This window comes from Pimephales promelas, chromosome 1 (assembly GCF_988280905.1).
Source record: "Pimephales promelas chromosome 1, fPimPro1.hap1.1, whole genome shotgun sequence".
NCBI lineage: Eukaryota > Metazoa > Chordata > Actinopteri > Cypriniformes > Leuciscidae > Pimephales > Pimephales promelas.
In genome coordinates, this window is record NC_142769.1 from 25759696 (window position 1) to 25779766 (window position 20071).

Sequence of the window (20071 nt, forward strand, 5' to 3'; positions counted from 1 at the left end):
CCAGAAAGGACATGAAAAGAAGGAGAGGGAGGCCAGGAGAGTTGTATCCCAGTCTGATCCTTATTTGTTACCGCCAGTTTTCTTTTATCCATTATTATCTGCCCCAATTTGCCTTCCATGATATCTCTTGTCCATAACCCCTCCCCATACAGTGGAGATCGCTTGAAGGCTTTTAAGAGTACCGCTGATGCATATCAATATGCTGCGTGGCTGGATGGGTAAAAGACGTAAAAGTGCGGATTTATATTTGATCATGGGAAATGTAATGGAAAAAAAAAATTCTAATGTATGATTTTATTGGTTGTTTGCTCTGACTCAGTAGCATTGTTAGCTAGTTAAGTGGCTCACAGCTAGCTGTCATTAATCTAGATTAGGCCTGTTGCGATAGTCAATAAATCATTTAATCGCACACAAAAAAAAATAGCTTGATAATTTTTTCGGCCACGATAATGTCCATTTGCATGCTTGTTTGTTTTCCTCGTCTCTCTCTCTCTCTCTCTCTCTCTCTCTCTCTCTCTCTCTCTCTCTCTCTCTCTCTCTCTCTCTCTCTCTCTCTCTCTCTCTCTCTCTCTCTCTCTCTCTCTCTCCACAAAGAGACTGGATGACAACTCTGTTAAAAACATAACCTTATACTCGAATACTATCCAAAAAGGACATTTCAACATAAAGTTTATGTATTTGTCCATTCAGACATGAAACAGTTCATTACTTACTCGATTCATAACTTACTCGATGTATAAGGGTCTATGGCTGCACGCTTCGGGTTTGGTGTGTGAAAGATGACACATGATACAATCTTACAGTCTATGGATACAATATGATCTCTTTGAATGACAGCTAACCACTTCTTTCTTCTATGCTTCTATCCTTTCTTCTATCCTTCTAACTGCACAAGATATTGCAGGTATTACTGAGACCGTCGGTCGTAAAGATGGCGGCACAAAGCTACAGTGACATCATGTGAACCAAACGGAAATAGAGTTAAAAAAAAATAAAAATACAACACACTGCACTTGGATGAATAAATTTATTACTGTAGCTTTATTTAATAAAATTACCAGTTCCATATTATCTTTATAAAAAAAATAAGACAATAATTGTTTTGGGTTTTTTGTTTTGTTTTGTTTTTGTTTTGTTTTTTACATTTGACTGCATTCTTGTCAATTTCTAAAATGTATGAATTGTAACAGACTGATGGGGGGGGGGGGGGGGTCATTATTTTGCTGTTACTTTTTTTTTTTAAATGGATTTATTATCATTTAACAATTTCTTGCTTTTTGATAGTTGTAACATTTAACTTTTAAAATAAAGGTTTTACAACAACATCACCATCTTCTGTTATATGTGGGCCTGCATGGTCATCTATTGTACAGTAAACGATATTGGTGGAGGGTGGTAGGGGCGCACATCAATATTTTTTCAGGGGGCCCTGAATCCTCTAGCTATGGCCCTGCATACAGATGCCTAAGAATTAGATCAAACGGCTCTTCATAACTGGAATAAGCATTGGCTCACAAATAGCCTAACCTCACTGTTAAATTAATGCTTTCGAGGTTGATGGACACTGCTTTGATGTGAGAATGCTAAACCTGAAACTAATAGTTTTAGTTCAGGGAAGAAAGAGCTTTGCATTCTTCTACCTGCATGTTATGTTATTCTGAATCTGGAGTGTACTGATGACAGTCATGACCACCCGGATGACAGATGTTTTGGGAATGTTTTGCTCTCACATCTGCCTCACGTGTGTTAGAGAAACAGGTGTATGCAAATGGATAATACTGAATGCCCTTTTGCATAAAACTTGTATCACCCCTCAGTTAAAGACAAATATTTTTTTGTTTCCCCATTTCAAAAACTAAATCACTTTAAACTGGAAAATTGTCCTGATCCACGAGGTAATTCTGTGCAATGATAATAGTTTAAATCTGCGGTCACTGTTGCCATAAATCTGAGATGAAATTTCTTCTTCTTCTTCTTCTTCTTCTTCTTCTTCTTCGAAAACTGCCGGACTTTTATTAATAAAACTTTTATTTTAAAAATCGTTTATACTGTTTCCGGGTATCATTTCCGGTTGGGTTGTTTTGGCCATAGACATCATATGGTTTTGGCTTCGCAGTTCGCAGTGTTTGCGAAGATATCTGACGTCTGACACCGTTGGTTGTTGGTTATTATTTTATCGTTGAGTAGATAATAATGTCAGGAACTCGATTAGAAAACGCCAATCCTCTGATATTTCAGCGATCAGGGGAAAGACTCCTAACTGCAACTGATGAAGATGAGGATGTTGCGGACCCCATCGATGACAGGGAGATCTTCGATATCCTTTCAAAATACCTCAATACCGTTTACTTACATCATTTGGCTCTAGCTAGAAAAGTGCCGTGTAAAGTCAGCCTTGTTGCTTTGAATTATCTGCCCTGTTGACAGTTATTCTAATCTAGGGTGACCAACTGTTCTGTCCTGGCCGTCTTAGCTGTTTTTCTGTTTTTTATACAGTGATGAAAATGTCCTGGTATTCAAAACACTGCTGGGTAAGATCAGCTTTACAGCAAAATATAGATGGGCAAACAAGGAGGATGAGGAAGAAAAACAGGATAAAAAAAGAAAACTAAATATTTTTGTTAATTCGTGTTTGTAATTTTATGAGAGGTGTTTTTGTTTAATTTGGAGGTATTTCTTGTAGTTATTTATTATTTATATATATATTTCTAATACTGAAGAGACATTATTTCTATCATTATTTCATTCGTTATTTTTGAAAATATCATAATAAAACATGTTGAAAAACCTCTGAGAAGAATCTGAATTTGTGTAATATAACAGTTTTCTATCCATACAGAGGAGGCATAGCCTATGTTAAATAGATTGATATATTAATAAGGCATCTTTGAGTAAACTTTGAGTATCACTTGTGTATGCCTATCTGTTTGCCGGGCCGAGTGTTCATCAAATTATGGTACCCCAAGTTACTCTTAGTAAACTGCTGTAGTTTAGAAGCCTCAATTTAAATCATTTTGTATACTTTGAGTGAGCTCTTAACTAAATGATCACATCTAATCAGATCAATCAACGATCCCGAGCACCCACTGTCCCTCGAAGAACTGAATGTCGTGGAACAAATGCGCGTCAATGTGAGTCTGATCTGCGAGCAGTTTGAAGAAGAATAGACCTTTACGCATTAATCAAATGGATACAAAATTCTATCTGTCTCTTTCACGTTCTTCTCTCCGAGTAGGTGAATGATGAGGAGAGCACAGTGTCTGTGGAGTTCACACCGACTATCCCACACTGCAGTATGGCCACTCTCATTGGCCTGTCTATCAAAGTCAAGCTTCTGCGCTCCCTGCCAGACAGGTTTAAGGTACATTTTAGTGAGCTGCCAAACACTGGCTTGCATTAGGCTTTGGGATTTCCCATTTAAGTAATTCGTTTTTGCCTTTTTGTTGTTAGATTGACGTTCATATCACACCTGGCACACATGCCTCAGAGGATGCAGGTAAACATTTATTATAATGCTGATTTGCTACTCCGTTATGTTGGAAACAGTTGTGCTGCTGAATATTTTTTATCAGGATGTTCAGGATTTGTTGATGAATAGAAAGTTTAGAATGCATTGAATAGAAACAGCATTTATTTAGAATATAAATATTTTATAACAATATAAATCGTTACTATCACTGTTTATCAAGTTAACTCATCCTTAAAGTATTAATTTCTTTAAAAAAGAAAGAAATGTTTGACCCCAAACTTTTGAAAGGTATTGTTGTTGTTGTATGTTATATTTTAAATATATGCTGGTATTTTTTAAGTAAAGAATCCTATTTTTTTAATGGCTGATGAAAAGTCAGCTTTGCAAATAATATATATATATATATATATATATATATATATATACACACACACACACACACACACACTACATTACATATATTATATATGGCATATGTTTTTGATATTATCTGTTGGATACATCAGGCTTTTATGGCCCATTTAGGATGACATAGTGAGAATATGGGACTCACGTAAGAAAAAAAAAAATACATGCGTATTATTCAGTCCACTAAAGCAAAACTGTAATTTTGAGCAGATATTATCTTTATACATTCAAAACATACGGTACATTTCTAATGGCTTGTAATATAAATTATGAGATTTTATATAAGTATAGCAGTATATTACTTTCCTAAAATGCATATACATGATTTGCTACTCATCTCCCAAGTAACAGTGTCTTCGTAAGATCCAAGATATGTTATACGGATAAATATTAAGACGTTAAAATGCTTTGTTTTATGATCAAAGCTCTGTAGTTTTAATTGTGTGGGGCAAAACATATAAATGCAATGCACTGCAATGATGTTTAAGAAATGTAAAAATACACATTCCTCAATAGCCTGTTATATCATATTTGATTCAATTTTCTTTTTTAAATATGCTTGTGTAACCCCTCGTCCCACTCAGTGTGGGCCTCGAACCGGGGTCTCCTGCGTTGAGAGTCAGGTGCTCTAACAAGGAAGCCAAAGACTGCAGCATCTTGCATCTGTCGCTAGAACGCCTATTCAGATCAGAGGAGTGAGGTTTAATGGCACAGCAACTACTAGCTGGCCTTTGTTACACATGCATAATCAAATAAAGAGAAAGTTCCCTCACTCCAGGAAAAATTTTTAAATATTACTTACAAAATAAAAGTTATTTTTACACGTGTACTATGACCTTTTTAGAATTATACTAAAGGCCATTTACTTGAACCATCAGTCACTGTGCAGAAGGCATGTAGTAGATTGTGTGCATGACAATATATAGGCTTTAGAAAACAATATATCAAAAATGGTACAGTATTATCACATAGCACCCTGTTGAGTTTGATAATAATATGTTGTGTTTTTTTTGTTTTTTTTTTCTCCAGTCAATAAGCAGCTCGCTGACAAAGAGAGAGTAGCAGCAGCTCTGGAGAACTCTCAGCTTCTGGAGGTGGTCAACCAGTGTCTGTACACCAGAAGCATGTGATCAGAAGAAGCCTGCCTCTCCAGTGTGCTCCTTTGACACGTTATCTTGATTGAACTCCTAAAGGCAAGCCAGAGTTGTGTGATGATGATGATGATAATAATGTTATTGAATTTATCGTTATTGCTATTGTTTTGCTTCTTTTATAATTCTATTGCTACACTCACAGTACCAGATCAGGAAGACTGGTTAGTACTTATAAAGTGAGAGGTGAGCTAAAAAGGTGTCAGGAAAGGGAACCACAGTAATAGGTATGTGGAAACAGAATTTTTATTAATGTTATGTGAATACAGAATGAAAAGCTATTTTGTAACTATGTCATATATTTGTGAATATGTACAAAATTACTTTTAATAGTAGTCTCATTTTGACATAGCATCCTTTTAGAGTTGTTCTCAAAGACATTTCTTATTGATCAAAATGGAGCATGTGTACAGCAGAAATAGTTTGGACTGCTTTGTTTTGTACCTCTTGTTTTTGCCAATAAAAAATTGAGTTTAAGAAAAAGTTCAAGCAATGACTCGTAAGCAAACAATATTTTCCTAAGCTCAGTTGTATTGATGTTACAGCTATTTACTGTAATCTGATATTTTTTTTCTTGCATAAGCTTGATTGGAAGGTAACAATGAATAAAAAAGGCTAAAAATAAATAAAATCGGCCTAATTTTTTATGCTGTGGTATAAATATTTCATTTCTCCAGATAAATCAAATACAGATTTACTTTACATCATTATTTCACGGCTCTATGGAATTCTTGATTCTGATTGGCCAATAGTACCATCCAGCAGAAAGTCATTCCTAGATATCAACCACTTAGATAACGCAGGCTCATCCGGGTTACTGAAGTCAACAGTTCTATATGCTTGCTAAGAAGTTTTGCGTTTGGTGAGCTAATAAAATATTAAAACGCAGTCTAATGAATATTTTGTGTACAGTTATTTAATTATGCCATCCAGTATCATTGGCTCTTTTTTTATACTAACGCACCTGCTGCCATTTTGACTGTTGTTATGTACACTGTTGAATCATGAGATACAAACAGGTACGATTTTAAAACAGTTAAATCTGAAATCAAAATATCTTATCCCCATAATTATTTATGTAGCGAAATGCTGTGTAATAAGTGACATGAATGACGGTTTACCTTATCTCTTAAATGGCCGTTTAGTTTGAACTTGCCGCTGCAACTGCTCTCACCCATAGACTGCTCTCACCGTGGACAACGCTTCGTGTTGGGGTCCTCATTATTCTGTCAGGGTTTATTTTGAGAGAACCACTGGCTTGGATGTACATTGTCCCTTCTTGACTTTACAATAGACACTTCACAAAAGAGGCATGGGAACTTCTGTAGAATTAGCTATTATTAACCTTCATCACAGACCATTGACCTTACGTTCTATGTTTTTGCAATTTAACAAGTTACTGACCTGTGTTGTAAGTTATAATTGAAACTTTTTTTTTTGTCATCTAAAGGTTTGAAGATAATCCATAGTCTGTCTAAAATAAAGGCAGAAGACAGTGATGATACAGATACTATAATAAGTTTATTTTAGGTTTACACAACAGGTAGGCAACTAAGCAGTCGATTTAGATTACACTTGCTTGGCTTTCAAGTCATAAAAAGTGCTTTCTGTGGCATGCATTAAAAATGCATGATAGATATTATTTCATGTAACAGAACTCTTATTCAATAGTCTTTTTATAAATGCCCGACTAACATTGCAAGTCTTTTCGGTCCAGTCATAAAATACCAAACTTTCAAATAAATTGGTGTTATCATGCATTTATAAGTAGAAAGGGCATATGTCAGGTCACATATTTGTGTCTCACAATCTCATTGTCTGAATTAAACAGTACGAAATTGAGGGGAAAGGCTGCACTATGCTGCTATGCATATGTTCTTTTTATTTTAATTTGCACAGATGTGTTTCGGCTCGTGCCTTCTTCAGTGTGCAACAAGATCACAATGTAGCCAATCTTATGCCCACACCCATTGCTACACCCATATAAACACCAACCAATAATGTTAAAATGTTAAACCAGTAATGTCACTAATGTTTCTAACAGTCCATTAATGAAACACAACGACTGTTATACATAAAAAAATGGACATACAATACACATTAGTGCTCCATTTATAAGAAACCAGCCTCTGGTTGCAGGGGGCCTCTTTGGAGAGACCTATTGACGAGCGCTAAGCCCATGAATTTGAGCATATTGACAGGATGTCCTGCAGAATTAAAATGCCTTGCAACTGATGAGTTGTCATCATTCTTTCTGATAGCGCATTTAAGCTAAAAAAAATTCTGGTTTTAAGCTGTTGCTTCGTTTTGCCCATAAAAACAAGGGCACGTCAGTAAATACACAATAAACGTGGATAAACGTGATTCTGCCCTTTACTTTGTATGTCCTGCCTGTTTTTGGATGTATAAATAAATGATCTGTGAGCACAAGTTTATTAGTGTATACAGTGTTAGTGTATATTAGTGTTCCTTCGTGGTTAAGCACTTATTTTCCAGGCCTTGGCGTGTTAGTTGAATTTCAGAAACTAGTGCAGGATCCCATAACTTTGGCAAGTCATTGCAATGCATAAACATCCTCCGCATAATAAGTCTGTGTGTAAAAGAACTGAGTGGAGAAAACTTGCCAAATTTATTAAAAGTCTCTACACGTGAGAGCAAATGAATAAAAAAAATCTGATCTAATAAAACATGAAGAAATTGTCAATTATGTACCAATTCTTGCCACTGGATGGCAACATTGAACTATCAATAATGCACTCCAGCAATGTGATGAAAGGGTCGTTTTGCCCTTGGTAATTCCACGATATACAAATAAAAAAAAAGTTTCAATGATGATACGTGATGACATTTTGGTGACTTTACAATTTGTGACTATGTTATGAATTAATTTAATTTAATTGTTAATGTGCCAAACTGTCCAACTGTTTTAATTTTGTTACTGTAAAATACTGGTGATAATAAAAAAGGCTGTACAATTAAAAGCATAATGGTGACTTAAAAATGTACCTTTTCAATAATATTAGGCTAATATAAAGCACAGTTTGCCACACAAAAGAGAAAACATCAGAATAACAATAACACTAAAATTATACAAATAACATGAAATGCTACAGGAAAAAAAACCACCCCATATATATATATATATATATATATATAGAGAGAGAGAGAGAGAGAGAGAGAGAGAGAGAGAGAGAGAGAGAGAGAGAGAGAGAGAGAGAGAGAGAGAGAGAGAGAGAGAGAGAGAGAGAGAGAGAGAGAGAGAGAGAGAGAGAGAGAGAGAGAGAGAGAGAGAGAGAGAGAGAGAGAGTTTAAAAATACACGCTATAATTCATGCTATTGCTATTTCTAAAAAAAAAAATTGACAGGAAAATTACATAGTTGTCTATTGAAATATATTTTACCATAGGCTATAGGATTATAGGCATCTTATACTAATTTACAGCATTTTCAAATTGTTTGGTTTATAAAAATGACGAATTGTACAGTGTTCTCCGGCTATAAGACCATTAAACCAGGTAAAAAATAGCAAGATGTTTGTTTCAGCAGTGTAATGAAAGTGAAAACAATGTGTGCAATCTGATTTCTTGAAGCATTATGACTGACTATACGCCTTTACACTACAGACAAATAAAAGAACGCATTTGGCCGGACCCGATTAAGCCCATCGTCCACGCACTAGGCACTACACGAGCAGGGGAGGGAAGACCCCTCTTTGTTGGACGCCCTCGCAAGATTGTGAATCACACGCCCCTCCCTCAAAATCATGTTGCTCTACTACTATGAGAGATGACTGATTCTCCGAGGCAAGCCCTCCCTCGGGCTGACGTCACTCACTCGCATAAATAAGGCATCCACGTATCGTCAGAGATTATAAGCGAAACCCTCAGTGGAAGAATATAACGGAGTTAAACGGGACAACTGGAATTTTGACATTGAACGGAAGACGTTATAGCCCCACTCACATGTAAGTATAATTTTGACATGTTTTCATATCTCTTAGTAGTATTATAGGTAGGCTAGCCTATAAGTGTATAAGTATAGCCTACAGTTGTTATAATATAGTTCTACACAGACAGGTTTGGAGTCATGACTTTGAACAAAGGAGACAAGTTGAGGAACATGGATAAGAGGAGAGGTAGCATGCCGTTTCCCCTCCACCTGCAGAACTTGCACAGAAGGAGCATGCCAGTGGACGACCGAGAGCTACACTCGATGCCCGAGGCTCAACCCACCGAGCTGTCCAGCCTCATGCGCTACAGTCCGGGAGAGCAGCACAGGAACAGCTGCGTGTCCGACTCCTCCGACTCGGTCATCTCCTCCGGCAGCGACTCAGACGGACAGGTCTACAAGGTGGTTCTCCTGGGCGAGCACGGCGTTGGAAAGTCGAGTTTGGCGAGAATATTCGGTGGAGTTGAAGACAGTAGCGACTGCGAGGAAACGGGTAAATATCAGACCTATCATTTCAGAAGATTTTAGGACACAGTCAGTCTTAAGTGCAGCATCTGTCTTAAGTGAGGTGGTTATTTAAAAAAAAAAAAAAAAAAAACCTGTGTGATATATCGTGTGCTTATGTAGCTATTGTACTTTAATTTCAGGAAACACATATGACAGATCCCTTGTGGTTGATGATGAGGAGACATCAATCCTTCTGTATGATATATGGGAACAGGTAAGCAATCAACAATAAGAGTAATTTATTCACGTATTTATTTTAAATTAATTTAAAAAATACAAATATTAAAATATTTTAAATTAATTAAAATAAATATACATAGATTTGAAAAATGGAATGGCTTATGATTACCATAAACTTTGCACTGTATAACCAAAAATTTTATTCCTAGGATAACAGCCAGTGGCTGAAAGATCAGTGCATGCGTATGGGAGATGCCTATATCATCGTGTACTCGGTGACAGACAAGTCCAGTTTTGAGAAAGCTTCGGAGCTACGAATCCAGCTGCGCAGAGCTCGGCAGTCGGAAAACATCCCCATCATCCTGGTGGGAAACAAGAGTGACTTGGTGCGGTCGCGAGAAGTTTCTGTAGATGGTAAGATTTCACCCATCTTCTTCTCTATTTTAAATATGGGATGTAGAAACACAGACTTTCCAGCTCTGGTTGGAGTCATGTTTTGGATAAAGTACTCAACTCTCCTGAGCTTTGAGGAACAGCCAGGAGGCATATAGTAATGATGACATTGTAGCCTCAGTCCCTCTGGTAATGGAGTTATTGCTCACCTGCATCTCTTTTTCCGTATCTCTCTAGAGGGCAGTGCCTGTGCCGTTGTGTTTGACTGCAAGTTCATTGAGACCTCAGCCTCCCTGCATCACAATGTGCGCGACCTCTTCGAGGGCATCGTACGGCAAATTCGCCTTCGCAAGGACAGCAAGGAAGAGAACGCCCGCCGCATGGCCAACTGCAAACGCCGCGAGAGCATCAGCAAAAAGGCCAAACGTTTCCTGGGCCGCATGGTGGCCCGGAAGAACAAGAAGATGGCCTTTAGACAGAAGTCCAAATCCTGTCACGACCTGTCAGTGCTCTGAAAAACTGGACTAATATGCCCTCTGATACCCACGACCAGAAGCTGTGTGTTTTTAATGCTAACATAAGGACTATTTAGCTGTACAGACAAATATGAACTTGTTTTGTAAACTGAAAAAGAGATCATATGAAACAAAGCTGACAAAATCATGTTGATTATGATAGCCGGCATGAGGCTTTTTTATTGTTATGTTCCTGTTTTTGTTTCGTTGCCTTAATATGTATAGTTGTCAAATTCTACGCATGTAAATAGGAGGTAAATCCACTTATCACAATGTTCCCTTCGGAGAGCTATGGTTATGTTTGCACGGAGGCAAAAGAAATTGGTTCTTTTCCTGATGTGCACTACAGCTGTATCAGATGTGGAATGCACATGTGTGCATATAGATGAGCACAAGTACATTTTTCTCGTTTAAATAACATATGGAATCTAATGTTACTTGAAACTGAGTGCGCAGGTTCGTAACTCAGTCAAGACACCAAACTAGAAGGTTTGGTTTTTTGGGGGGGTGGGGTAGGGGAGGGCAAGAGGCAATATAAGAGGTCTGACATATGGCTACTTCGACATTTATGCTCCATGTGCAAATGACGATGTAGAAGCAATAAATTATGTTTTGTGAGCTGTTTTTAACAACGTTTGATTTGCACTTAAAGGCATTTAATATTATTGAGTTGTTAATTTTGTTACATGTTTACAATTGGTTTTATAATTAAATAAACAATAAAAAATAAAAAACAATCTGAATTGACTATTTCTACAAACACAAAATAAATGATTCAAACTTGAGGTTATAATACCATGTAATTTATTCCCCTATACATATGCAAAGCAAGGACGATGTAGTATAATTGGAGGAAACAAGGTAGTTAAAGGTTTTCTCAGACAAATTTAGAAAGCTAATCATTAATCAGATACAAGGCAGATGCAATGCACTTCTAACTCTTTAGCCATTCTCAATTTCGCTATCGGTGAGTGTGGACGGGAGGTAAGAGCTGCTTTTATTAGACAACATAGGCCTATCAGATAATCAGAATCACTCAGACGAAAAAGCGCATTTAGCTGCATCTGTCACAGTTCACCCTGACGGTAATTTAGATATTTTTTATGTCGTTTTAAATTATTTGCGTTGTGTTTATTAGGCTACACGTATTCGTATTTCATCATAAAACATCCACATTGTTACAGTACCCATAACTTTATTTAGGATATATTTTATTTATTTGTGTAAAGTGCGAGTGGATCTATTTAATTCTGTGTCAAATGGCATAGCCGATATGGTATTTTTTGTTCCTTACTACGTAATCACGGAGTAGTTCGTTTATATATATTTTTTGTTCGTTTTAATTGATAATAGTCGTTATTATCCTTAGGCCTATTTATTATTTTCTGAAACCGGTAGGCCTACCTCCCGCATTCTTGTTTTATGTAAGTATTAAAAAAAAGAAGTTAGCCTAAATCGTGTAGTCCCTGAAAAAAAAGAGCAAATTACAGTTAGTAAAGTTACTTGAAACTTACGTGATGTTACATTAATGAGGTGTCTTCGAGTTGAACATTAACTGGAGACAAAGTATAATATGGCACGCTTGATTCGTTCACTCAGCCAATTACATTATCTTAAACGTGAACAAAACTGAAGCTTGAACTTTAGCAAATAAGCAATTAAATGCTAAAATTGTGTTGTTGTTTTTGTCTCAGGCATGAAGGCAACTGTTGGCTCAATGGAATCTCTGAGTGCTTGCTTTATTGCACTGAGCGTAAGTTCTCTTGGACTTTTGTGTACATTATCACTCACCATGATTTAACTTATACTATTAATTACTTTCTATTTTAGGTGCTGACTCAGAACATTTTGCTTTCTGAGACTGCTCATCTTAAAATTGGTGTTCCTGAAAACTATGATGGTATTTTCCCATGGTACCTCACCAAGGTGAGTTCTTTCTAATGAGGACAATATATTTTTTGGACATTTACATTTTAGTTTACAATATAGCTTTACTTATATTATGTATTTGTAAAAATAAATATATACAAGAAAATAATAAATAAAATGTGTATAATAAGCATAATTGACAAGTCTGTGTAGAGTGTAGCTCAAACAGATGAACGGTAAGGGCCACAAAGAGCTGTGGAGGTTAAGAGGAGTGTTTTGCACTTAATATAGGATGATACAGGTTGCCACTTTGTCTAGCAATGGTTTTGTTGACTAGGCTGATGAAAATTTTATTTCAATAAGCAATACAATTATGAAGGCCAGTAGAATGTCAGACTCTCTCATTCCCAATAGAAATGATGTAATCTTCAAATGTGAAGATGTAATACCAAGGTTCTGAACATTTTAGTTGGCTAAAATGTTTAATAAGCAGCTCTGACAGACAAAGCAACATGTTGTCAGAAGATTACTGAGTGAAACATATTTTGTTCTGCATGTTATTCATAGACTGGATTTAGTTGGTTAAAATGGACTGTCCTTGTGTGCTGTTTTCAGAATGACTAAAGAGTTCTGTCAATGTATTAATGACTGCTTCCAAGAGCAATGTAGAGAAAGGACCGAAAAAGCAGAGCATTGAACATTGAGCCGTTCAATAAATCCTACATCCCACTCCTCAGAGCTCTCAAAACTCAAGGTGTAATTATGAGCAGGCATTCACGCAACAACCAGTCATCACCAAGCTAAATATGGAGCTCCAATGCTTTACTTCAAACCTTGTGTCAGAAATCTTTACCAGATGCCGTTTAGTAATAGCCCAGTTGCTCTCCAAAAAGCTTTTTGCTAAGACACTGTAATTGGCGGCATTTCAGAAGTACTGTTTGGGTCCTAGTCCTCATTTTCTGAATTTGACGGCATGCTATCAAAACAGTCTATGTGCACTGTCCAAATCAAGTAAAATGGCCTACATGTGAGTGGGTGGATAATTACCCACACCCTGTGTGATCACTGAAGGGGCAGGATGATGGCTATGAAAGGCTTTAAAAATAAGTGACACATGATTTTTGTTTATTATTATTTAGCTTTCATCAGAGTGTTGTGTTCTTGCTGCAAGGCCCCCAGATAGATTTAATACATTTTTCGCTAGCTTTTTTTTTTTTTTTTTTTTTTACCACAGTCAATCAAAACAAGCAAGCATGGGTTTAAAAGACTGGATTTTCCTGGATATTCTGTGCAGGTGCGTAGGTTGCATATCAGATCGAACAGACAGGGGGACAGGCAAGCTACAAAGTGCCACACAAGTCATGCTGTGTGCAATTAGCGCTTCAATCAATCTTTACCTTTCCCAAATAAACACTCACTGGCATGCTATTCTAAATAAGCAGGGCAAGTATGGAAAAAACACTATTCAGAGTTACATTCCAGGAACCAAACAAAAGAATTAACATTCACTGCATGGGAATTATTGGTATGACATCCCAGCTAACAGGGAACGTTCTTAGAACTTTGGCTAACACTCCCTAGAGGTTTGGTTAATGTTTTAAATAAAACATTTGAATGCAATGTTTTAAGAATGTTTTAAGGATGTTTTCTCATTTCAAATAATGTTCCTATAAGGTTAAATGTAAACTAAGATATAACATTTTCACTGTAACATTTTGAGGATGTTTTGGGAATGTTGCTGAGATAACAGATTAAACAATGTTCTCAATAAAACATTAGCACAATATCTCATAATAACAGAGGAGGAACATTATCAAATCAACGTCCACAAAATGTTTTGAGGATATTATTTAGTCCTGAGATGATGGAATGTTTTTATAAAACGTTCTTGTAATGTGACGTGTTAACAAAACTAGAACATTGTCACTGTAACATGTTGAGGATGTTTTGGGAATGTTGTTGAGATAACAGATATTAGAATGTTATCAATAAAACATTGGTACAATGTCCCATAAAAACAAAGGAGGAACATTATCAAATCAACGCTCGCAAAATGTTATGAGGATATCATTGAGGCCTGAGATGACTGAATGTTTTTTATAAAACATTCTTGTAATGCGACATGTTAAGAAAACTAGAACGTTTTAAATTTAACATTTTGAGGATGTTGATGAGGTAAAGGTTTGTAGAATGATCTTTTATAAAACATTGAAACAATGTCCCATAAAAACATAGGAATAACATTATCAAATCAACGTTCGTAAAATGTTTTGAGGATGTTATTTAGTCCTGAGATGATGGAATGTTTTTATAAAATGTTCTTGTAATGTGACGTGTTAACAAAACTAGAACATTTTCACTGTAACATGTTGAGGATGTTTTCGGAATGTTGTTGAGATGACAGATATTACAATGTTCTCAATAAAACATTGGTACAATGTCCCATAAAAACGGAGGAGGAACATTATCAAATCAACGTTCGCAAAATGTTATGAGGATATCATTGAGGCCTGAGTTGATGGAATGTTTTTTTATAAAATGTTCTTGTAATGTGACGTGTTTAACAAAACTAGAACGTTTTAAATTTAACATTTTAAGGATGTTGATGAGGTAAAGGTTTGTAGAATGATCTTTTATAAAACATTGAAACAATGTCCCATAAAAACATAGGAATAACATTATCAAATCAACGTTCGTAAAATGTTTTGAGGATGTTATTTAGTCCTGAGATGATGGAATGTTTTTATAAAATGTTCTTGTAATGTGACGTGTTAACAAAACTAGAACATTTTCACTGTAACATGTTGAGGATGTTTTCGGAATGTTGTTGAGATGACAGATATTACAATGTTCTCAATAAAACATTGGTACAATGTCCCATAAAAACGGAGGAGGAACATTATCAAATCAACGTTCGCAAAATGTTATGAGGATATCATTGAGGCCTGAGTTGATGGAATGTTTTTTTAATAAAATGTTTGTAATGTGACGTGTTTAAACATTAACACTGTAACATGTTAAGGATGTTTTGGGAATGTTGTTGAGATAACAGATATTACAACGTTCTCAATAAAACACTGAAACAATGTTCCATAATAACAGAGGAGGAACATTATCAAATCAACGTTCGAAAAATGTTTTGAGGATATCATTGAGGCCTGAGATGATGGAATGTTTTTATAAAACATTCTTGTAATGTGACGTGTTAACAAAACTAGAATGTATTAAATGTAACATTTTGAGGATGTTGATGAGGTAAAAGTTTATAGAATGATCTTTCATAAAATATTGAATGTAGGCCTACCATAATAACAGAGGAAGAACATAATCAAATTAACGTTCGCAAAATGTTTTGAGGATATATTATTTAGTCCTGAGATGATAAAATGTTTTTAATAAAACATTCCTTTAAATTGACTTTTTAACAAACATTTTGCATGATACATTTTGAGGATTTTTTGTCGAAATGTTGTTATCTTTTATAAATCATTGGCACAATAACAAAGGAGGAACATTATCAAAGCAACATTCATCAAATGTTTTGTGGACATTTACCTGAGATGACAAAATCTCATAATATATGTTAACAAAAGCTCATAAAATTGTAAGGATATTTTAAGGAAGCTGTTTAGGTAACAGATTTTAGAATTATTTTAACCTATAGAATAATGGCATAATTTTCCATAATGAAAGAGGAACATTGTCAAAACAGCATACGGTAAAGTGTTTTGAGGATATATTAGGCTACTCTGAAATGAACTGTTGCGACAAATGCGTTTACAAGAGATGAGAAGCTGATTGGAGGTCGCTGTAGATCGACGTTTAAAACCACCAATCACAGCGCGATGTTCCCATGACGTAAGAACATTTGAACTCGACAAACAGCGCAAATAAAGCAACGTTTCTGTTGAAGAAATCGGCGCAGAATGTCCGTTGTCTAAATTGGCGACACATTGGCCCAAAACAACAGAACTCCTGGTCAACGGAACTCTTTCACAACTGTAAGTTTTTGTGTGTATTTTTTCAGTTTACATAGCTTTCTCTTATCCTTGATGTCTTTCAGTATTAGACCTAACTTTCTTAGAATTGTATGACAGTCGCAATAAATCTGAGTGTATGCTACTTTTGAATAACAGCTAGATTTGTTTTAATGCAGACTCCAAACGGACTGTTTCAAGATGATTAACTTACCGATGACACAATAAAGTCTCCATTTACAACCAAGGTAGCCTACTATAATGCCGGTATTGTGTTCTATGCATACGAATACTGTATTTTTACTTAAAAGTGATCTTAATGTCTTTTGAAAGTAAAAGTTAATAATAATTCAGTAATTCATATAACGTTAGAGGTTAACGTTAATGAATTGGAAAGAGCGTTTCTCAAGGCTTCAGTGTATATAACATTCTTCTTTCAGATGAATACTATCTGAGTTATATTTAAAAAAATGTCCTGACTCTTCTGACTTTTAGAATGGCAGTGAATGGCCGTCTATCAAGGCGCATCCATCCATGATAAAAGTAATCCACCACATGACTCTGGCGGGGTTATAAAGCCCTTTTAAAGCGAAGCATTTGTGTAAGAAAAATATCCATTTTTAAAACTTTATTGTATTAAGATATTGGATACATGGATTAAGTATGTTTTAAATTACAGAAACAAAAAAGATACTCATAATTTATCATATTTATACTTTCAATAAATTAGTCTTTACATAATTTCTGACTGCTAATTAGGCTGGCTAATTTTGAAAGTTTTCAATGTCAATATTGCTTGTGATCTTAATGTATGTGTATTCTTTATGTTTACACTTTTGCATGATCTTCTTTTTTAGGCTATGAGGAAAAACTCTACCGTGCACACAGAGAACAGAGCTCAATGCTAACTGGGGGAGCAGCTGGACAACTAGAAGAGAGAATAGTAGAACACTATTATTAATACAGATTCCTGGATTATTTTTTTAAATATGGCAAGAACCAAAACAAGCAAAGACTGATGATGAGTGCTCTGAGCAAACACCGCAGTCAAGACGCATGAGTGACTTTACTGAGTTCTTCATGTAATGTTGGGCATTTACTGTACGCAGAACTTCTAATAATTTATGTGGATGCCATTTAAACCTGTTAGATTTTGATGTTTTAGTTTTGAGATTAATAAAATGTTATGCTTTAACAATGTTATAGCTAATCATTTTTGAGGGGTTTTAAGAGAACATTTTGGGAACAAAAATAAACTTCCGCTAAAAACTTTATAAGAAAGTTAGGGGATAATGTTTTAAAAATGTTATGATTAAACCTTTATAGAAGGTCATCACAAAACATTTTCAGAGTGTTCTTAGTGAATGTTATGCCATCTTTTAAGAGAACATTCTGGGAACAAAAAGAAAACTACCCACTGAAAATGATATAAGAACGTCAGGGAATAATTTTCTAACAATGTTAGCATTTAACATATTTAGAATGTTTTTAGAGAATGTTATTAGAACTTTTAAGAGAACATTCTGGGAACAAAAAGAAAACTACCTGCTGAAAGTGTTATAAAAACATTAGGGAATAATGTTCTAACAATGTTAGCAATAAACATATTTAAAATGTTTTTAGACAATGTTATTAGAACTTTTAAGAGAACATTTTAGGAACCAAAAGAAAACTACCCGCTGAAAATGTTATAAAAACATTAGGGAATAATGTTCTAACAATGTTAGCAATAAACATATTTTAAATGTTTTTAGACAATGTTATTAGAACTTTTCAGAGAACATTCTGGGAACAAAAAGAAAACTACCCGCTGAAAATGTTATAAGAACGTCAGGGAATAATTTTCTAACAATGTTAGCATTTAACATATTTAGAATGTTTTTAGAGAATGTTATTAGAACTTTTAAGAGAACATTCTGGGAACAAAAAGAAAACTACCTGCTGAAAGTGTTATAAAAACATTAGGGAATAATGTTCTAACAATGTTAGCAATAAACATATTTAAAATGTTTTTAGACAATGTTATTAGAACTTTTAAGAGAACATTTTAGGAACCAAAAGAAAACTACCCGCTGAAAATGTTATAAAAACATTAGGGAATAATGTTCTAACAATGTTAGCAATAAACATATTTTAAATGTTTTTAGACAATGTTATTAGAACTTTTCAGAGAACATTCTGGGAACAAAAAGAAAACTACCCGCTGAAAATGTTATAAGAACGTCAGGAAATAATGTTCTAACAATGTTAGCATTTAACATATTTAGAACGTTTTTAGAGAATGTTATTAGAACTTTTAAGAGAACATTTTAGGAACCAAAAGAAAACTACCCGCTGAAAACATTATTAGAACACTGCATGGTAATGTTCTCAGAACATTTTTAGAACAAAAAAATCCTAGCTGGGATGGGCTATTCTGGTTTGTGTGCTAAGACATGTGATCACACTGTATTTACATTGTGTAGCCTCATGCTCAGCTTAATTCAGAATATCTGTGCGAATTGGTGTCAACCACTGAGTCACATACCTGCTGTCAACAGCATCAGCCATGTTTGTTTACACTCACAGACATTTAGAGAAGGGGTCAGCCAAACATCTCACTGACCACTACACAACCAGTATCCCTGTTTACACTAACAGGCGTTAATGTGCCCTTCAAGTGGAGTTGGAATTTCATAGTTATTAGTTTCAAGCTCATGAAAGTCCAAAGTGTATTTACAAGTGTGAATTCTAGATGATACATGAGTTGACAAGTTGTGACATTGGAAGGAGCATGTCGACTTGAAACACTGATAGATCAAATTGAGAGATCAGCAGTGTTGTTACTTTTTAAAAGTAAAGCGTTACAATATTGCGTTACTCCCTAAAAATGTAACTAATTGTGTCTTTTTGGAAAGTCATGTTAAGTTACTTTTATGTTACTTTTTCTCACCTGGGCTGGACTTGATTGTTGATTGGACTTGATTGAAAATCTAAAGTTCTATTTTTGGAAAAAGTAATTGCCCTTTCACACCAAAAGTAAAATCATTGTAAAAAAAAAAAAACTTTTAGTTTTGATACTATTATAAACAAGTGATAGATTTGGAAAGTTTAGATGTAGATATATGGGTTTATTGTTCACAATATGTCTTGTTTTGTTTAAACTAAAGTAAAGTATAAGTAGATACGTAAAACCTTTTATGGGTTTTGGCCGTTCGTTTACACAACAGCGACCTTTTAGATGCCTGAAAACGAAACCTTTTGAAAATGTGTTTCAAAGTGCAAGTTTTGGAAAACAGTCTCCATAAACAACAAAAATGCGAATCTCTGAAGACGATAACGTTGACGCGTGTTGTGCATATGTATATTACGTGTTCAGTCTCTAGTGTTTCATCACCATTTAATGGCCGGCCAGCAGAATACAGGTTTTTTTTTTTGTGGCCATTTTCGCAGATCCTTTTGAATGGGGATCGTTTGAAAATGTCGTCTGTACGTAGAAAACTCAAATAGAAAAACTCATTGTTGTGTAAACGTACCCTAAAACTTTCTTTGCTTGCATTCTGTGTAAAATCTAAAATAATCTAACTATTTTAAATAAAAACAATCATGCTGCTAAGAAGACAAGAGGTCACCTACACACTGCAAAGTTTCAGGAGTAACAACTGCACAAATGAT

At 35.2% G+C, this 20071-nt stretch overlaps 3 protein-coding genes and 1 long non-coding RNA gene across 6 annotated transcripts in view; all 4 read left to right on the forward strand.

Moving 5' to 3' along the window:
- Positions 1-2061: 2061 nt before the first annotated feature.
- On the forward strand, positions 2062-5211 carry ciao2b (cytosolic iron-sulfur assembly component 2B). The gene is made up of 5 exons (XM_039674404.2): positions 2062-2317; positions 3052-3131; positions 3236-3361; positions 3451-3496; positions 4907-5211. Exons 1-5 carry the CDS (start codon positions 2194-2196, stop codon positions 5005-5007), a joined length of 477 nt encoding a protein of 158 aa, XP_039530338.1. The 5' UTR covers positions 2062-2193; the 3' UTR covers positions 5008-5211.
- A 3609-nt stretch (positions 5212-8820) lies between these two features.
- rrad (Ras-related associated with diabetes) lies at positions 8821-11307 on the forward strand. 3 transcript variants are annotated; one of them, XM_039674401.2, is made up of 5 exons: positions 8821-8992; positions 9105-9469; positions 9624-9697; positions 9873-10077; positions 10294-11307. In XM_039674401.2, coding segments are annotated over exons 1-5 (924 nt in total). In that variant the 5' UTR covers positions 8821-8990; the 3' UTR covers positions 10572-11307. The 3 variants fall into 3 exon arrangements, with proteins under 3 accessions (XP_039530335.2, XP_039530337.1, XP_039530336.2); XM_039674403.2 differs by having other exon boundaries at positions 8822-8992; positions 9193-9469; XM_039674402.2 differs by having other exon boundaries at positions 8826-8992; positions 9101-9469; positions 10294-11306.
- Positions 11308-11512: 205 nt separating this feature from the next.
- The window catches only part of cdh16 (cadherin 16, KSP-cadherin), a 43076-nt gene continuing 34517 nt past the window's right edge, over positions 11513-20071 (forward strand). The window contains exons 1-3 of the mRNA XM_039674399.2: positions 11513-11555; positions 12266-12324; positions 12402-12497. Coding sequence (XP_039530333.1) covers positions 12268-12324; positions 12402-12497 — 153 coding nt within the window. The 5' untranslated portion in view covers positions 11513-11555; positions 12266-12267. The remainder of the gene's footprint in view (positions 11556-12265; positions 12325-12401; positions 12498-20071) is intronic.
- On the forward strand, positions 14024-17784 carry LOC120470637 (uncharacterized). Its single transcript, XR_016156318.1, has 4 exons — positions 14024-16441; positions 16597-16665; positions 16913-17018; positions 17275-17784. It is a non-coding gene; the product is annotated as an uncharacterized LOC120470637 (long non-coding RNA).

Coding starts and splice junctions, on each gene's coding strand:
- ciao2b (XM_039674404.2), top strand. CDS start 2,194: ATGTCAGGAACTCGATTAGAAAACGCCAATCCTCTGATATTTCAGCGA. Junction 3,132..3,235: donor TGGAACAAATGCGCGTCAAT/GTGAGTCTGATC, acceptor CTCTCCGAGTAG/GTGAATGATGAGGAGAGCAC. Junction 3,362..3,450: donor CCCTGCCAGACAGGTTTAAG/GTACATTTTAGT, acceptor TTTTGTTGTTAG/ATTGACGTTCATATCACACC.
- rrad (XM_039674401.2), top strand. Junction 9,470..9,623: donor TAGCGACTGCGAGGAAACGG/GTAAATATCAGA, acceptor CTTTAATTTCAG/GAAACACATATGACAGATCC. Junction 9,698..9,872: donor TGTATGATATATGGGAACAG/GTAAGCAATCAA, acceptor TTTTATTCCTAG/GATAACAGCCAGTGGCTGAA.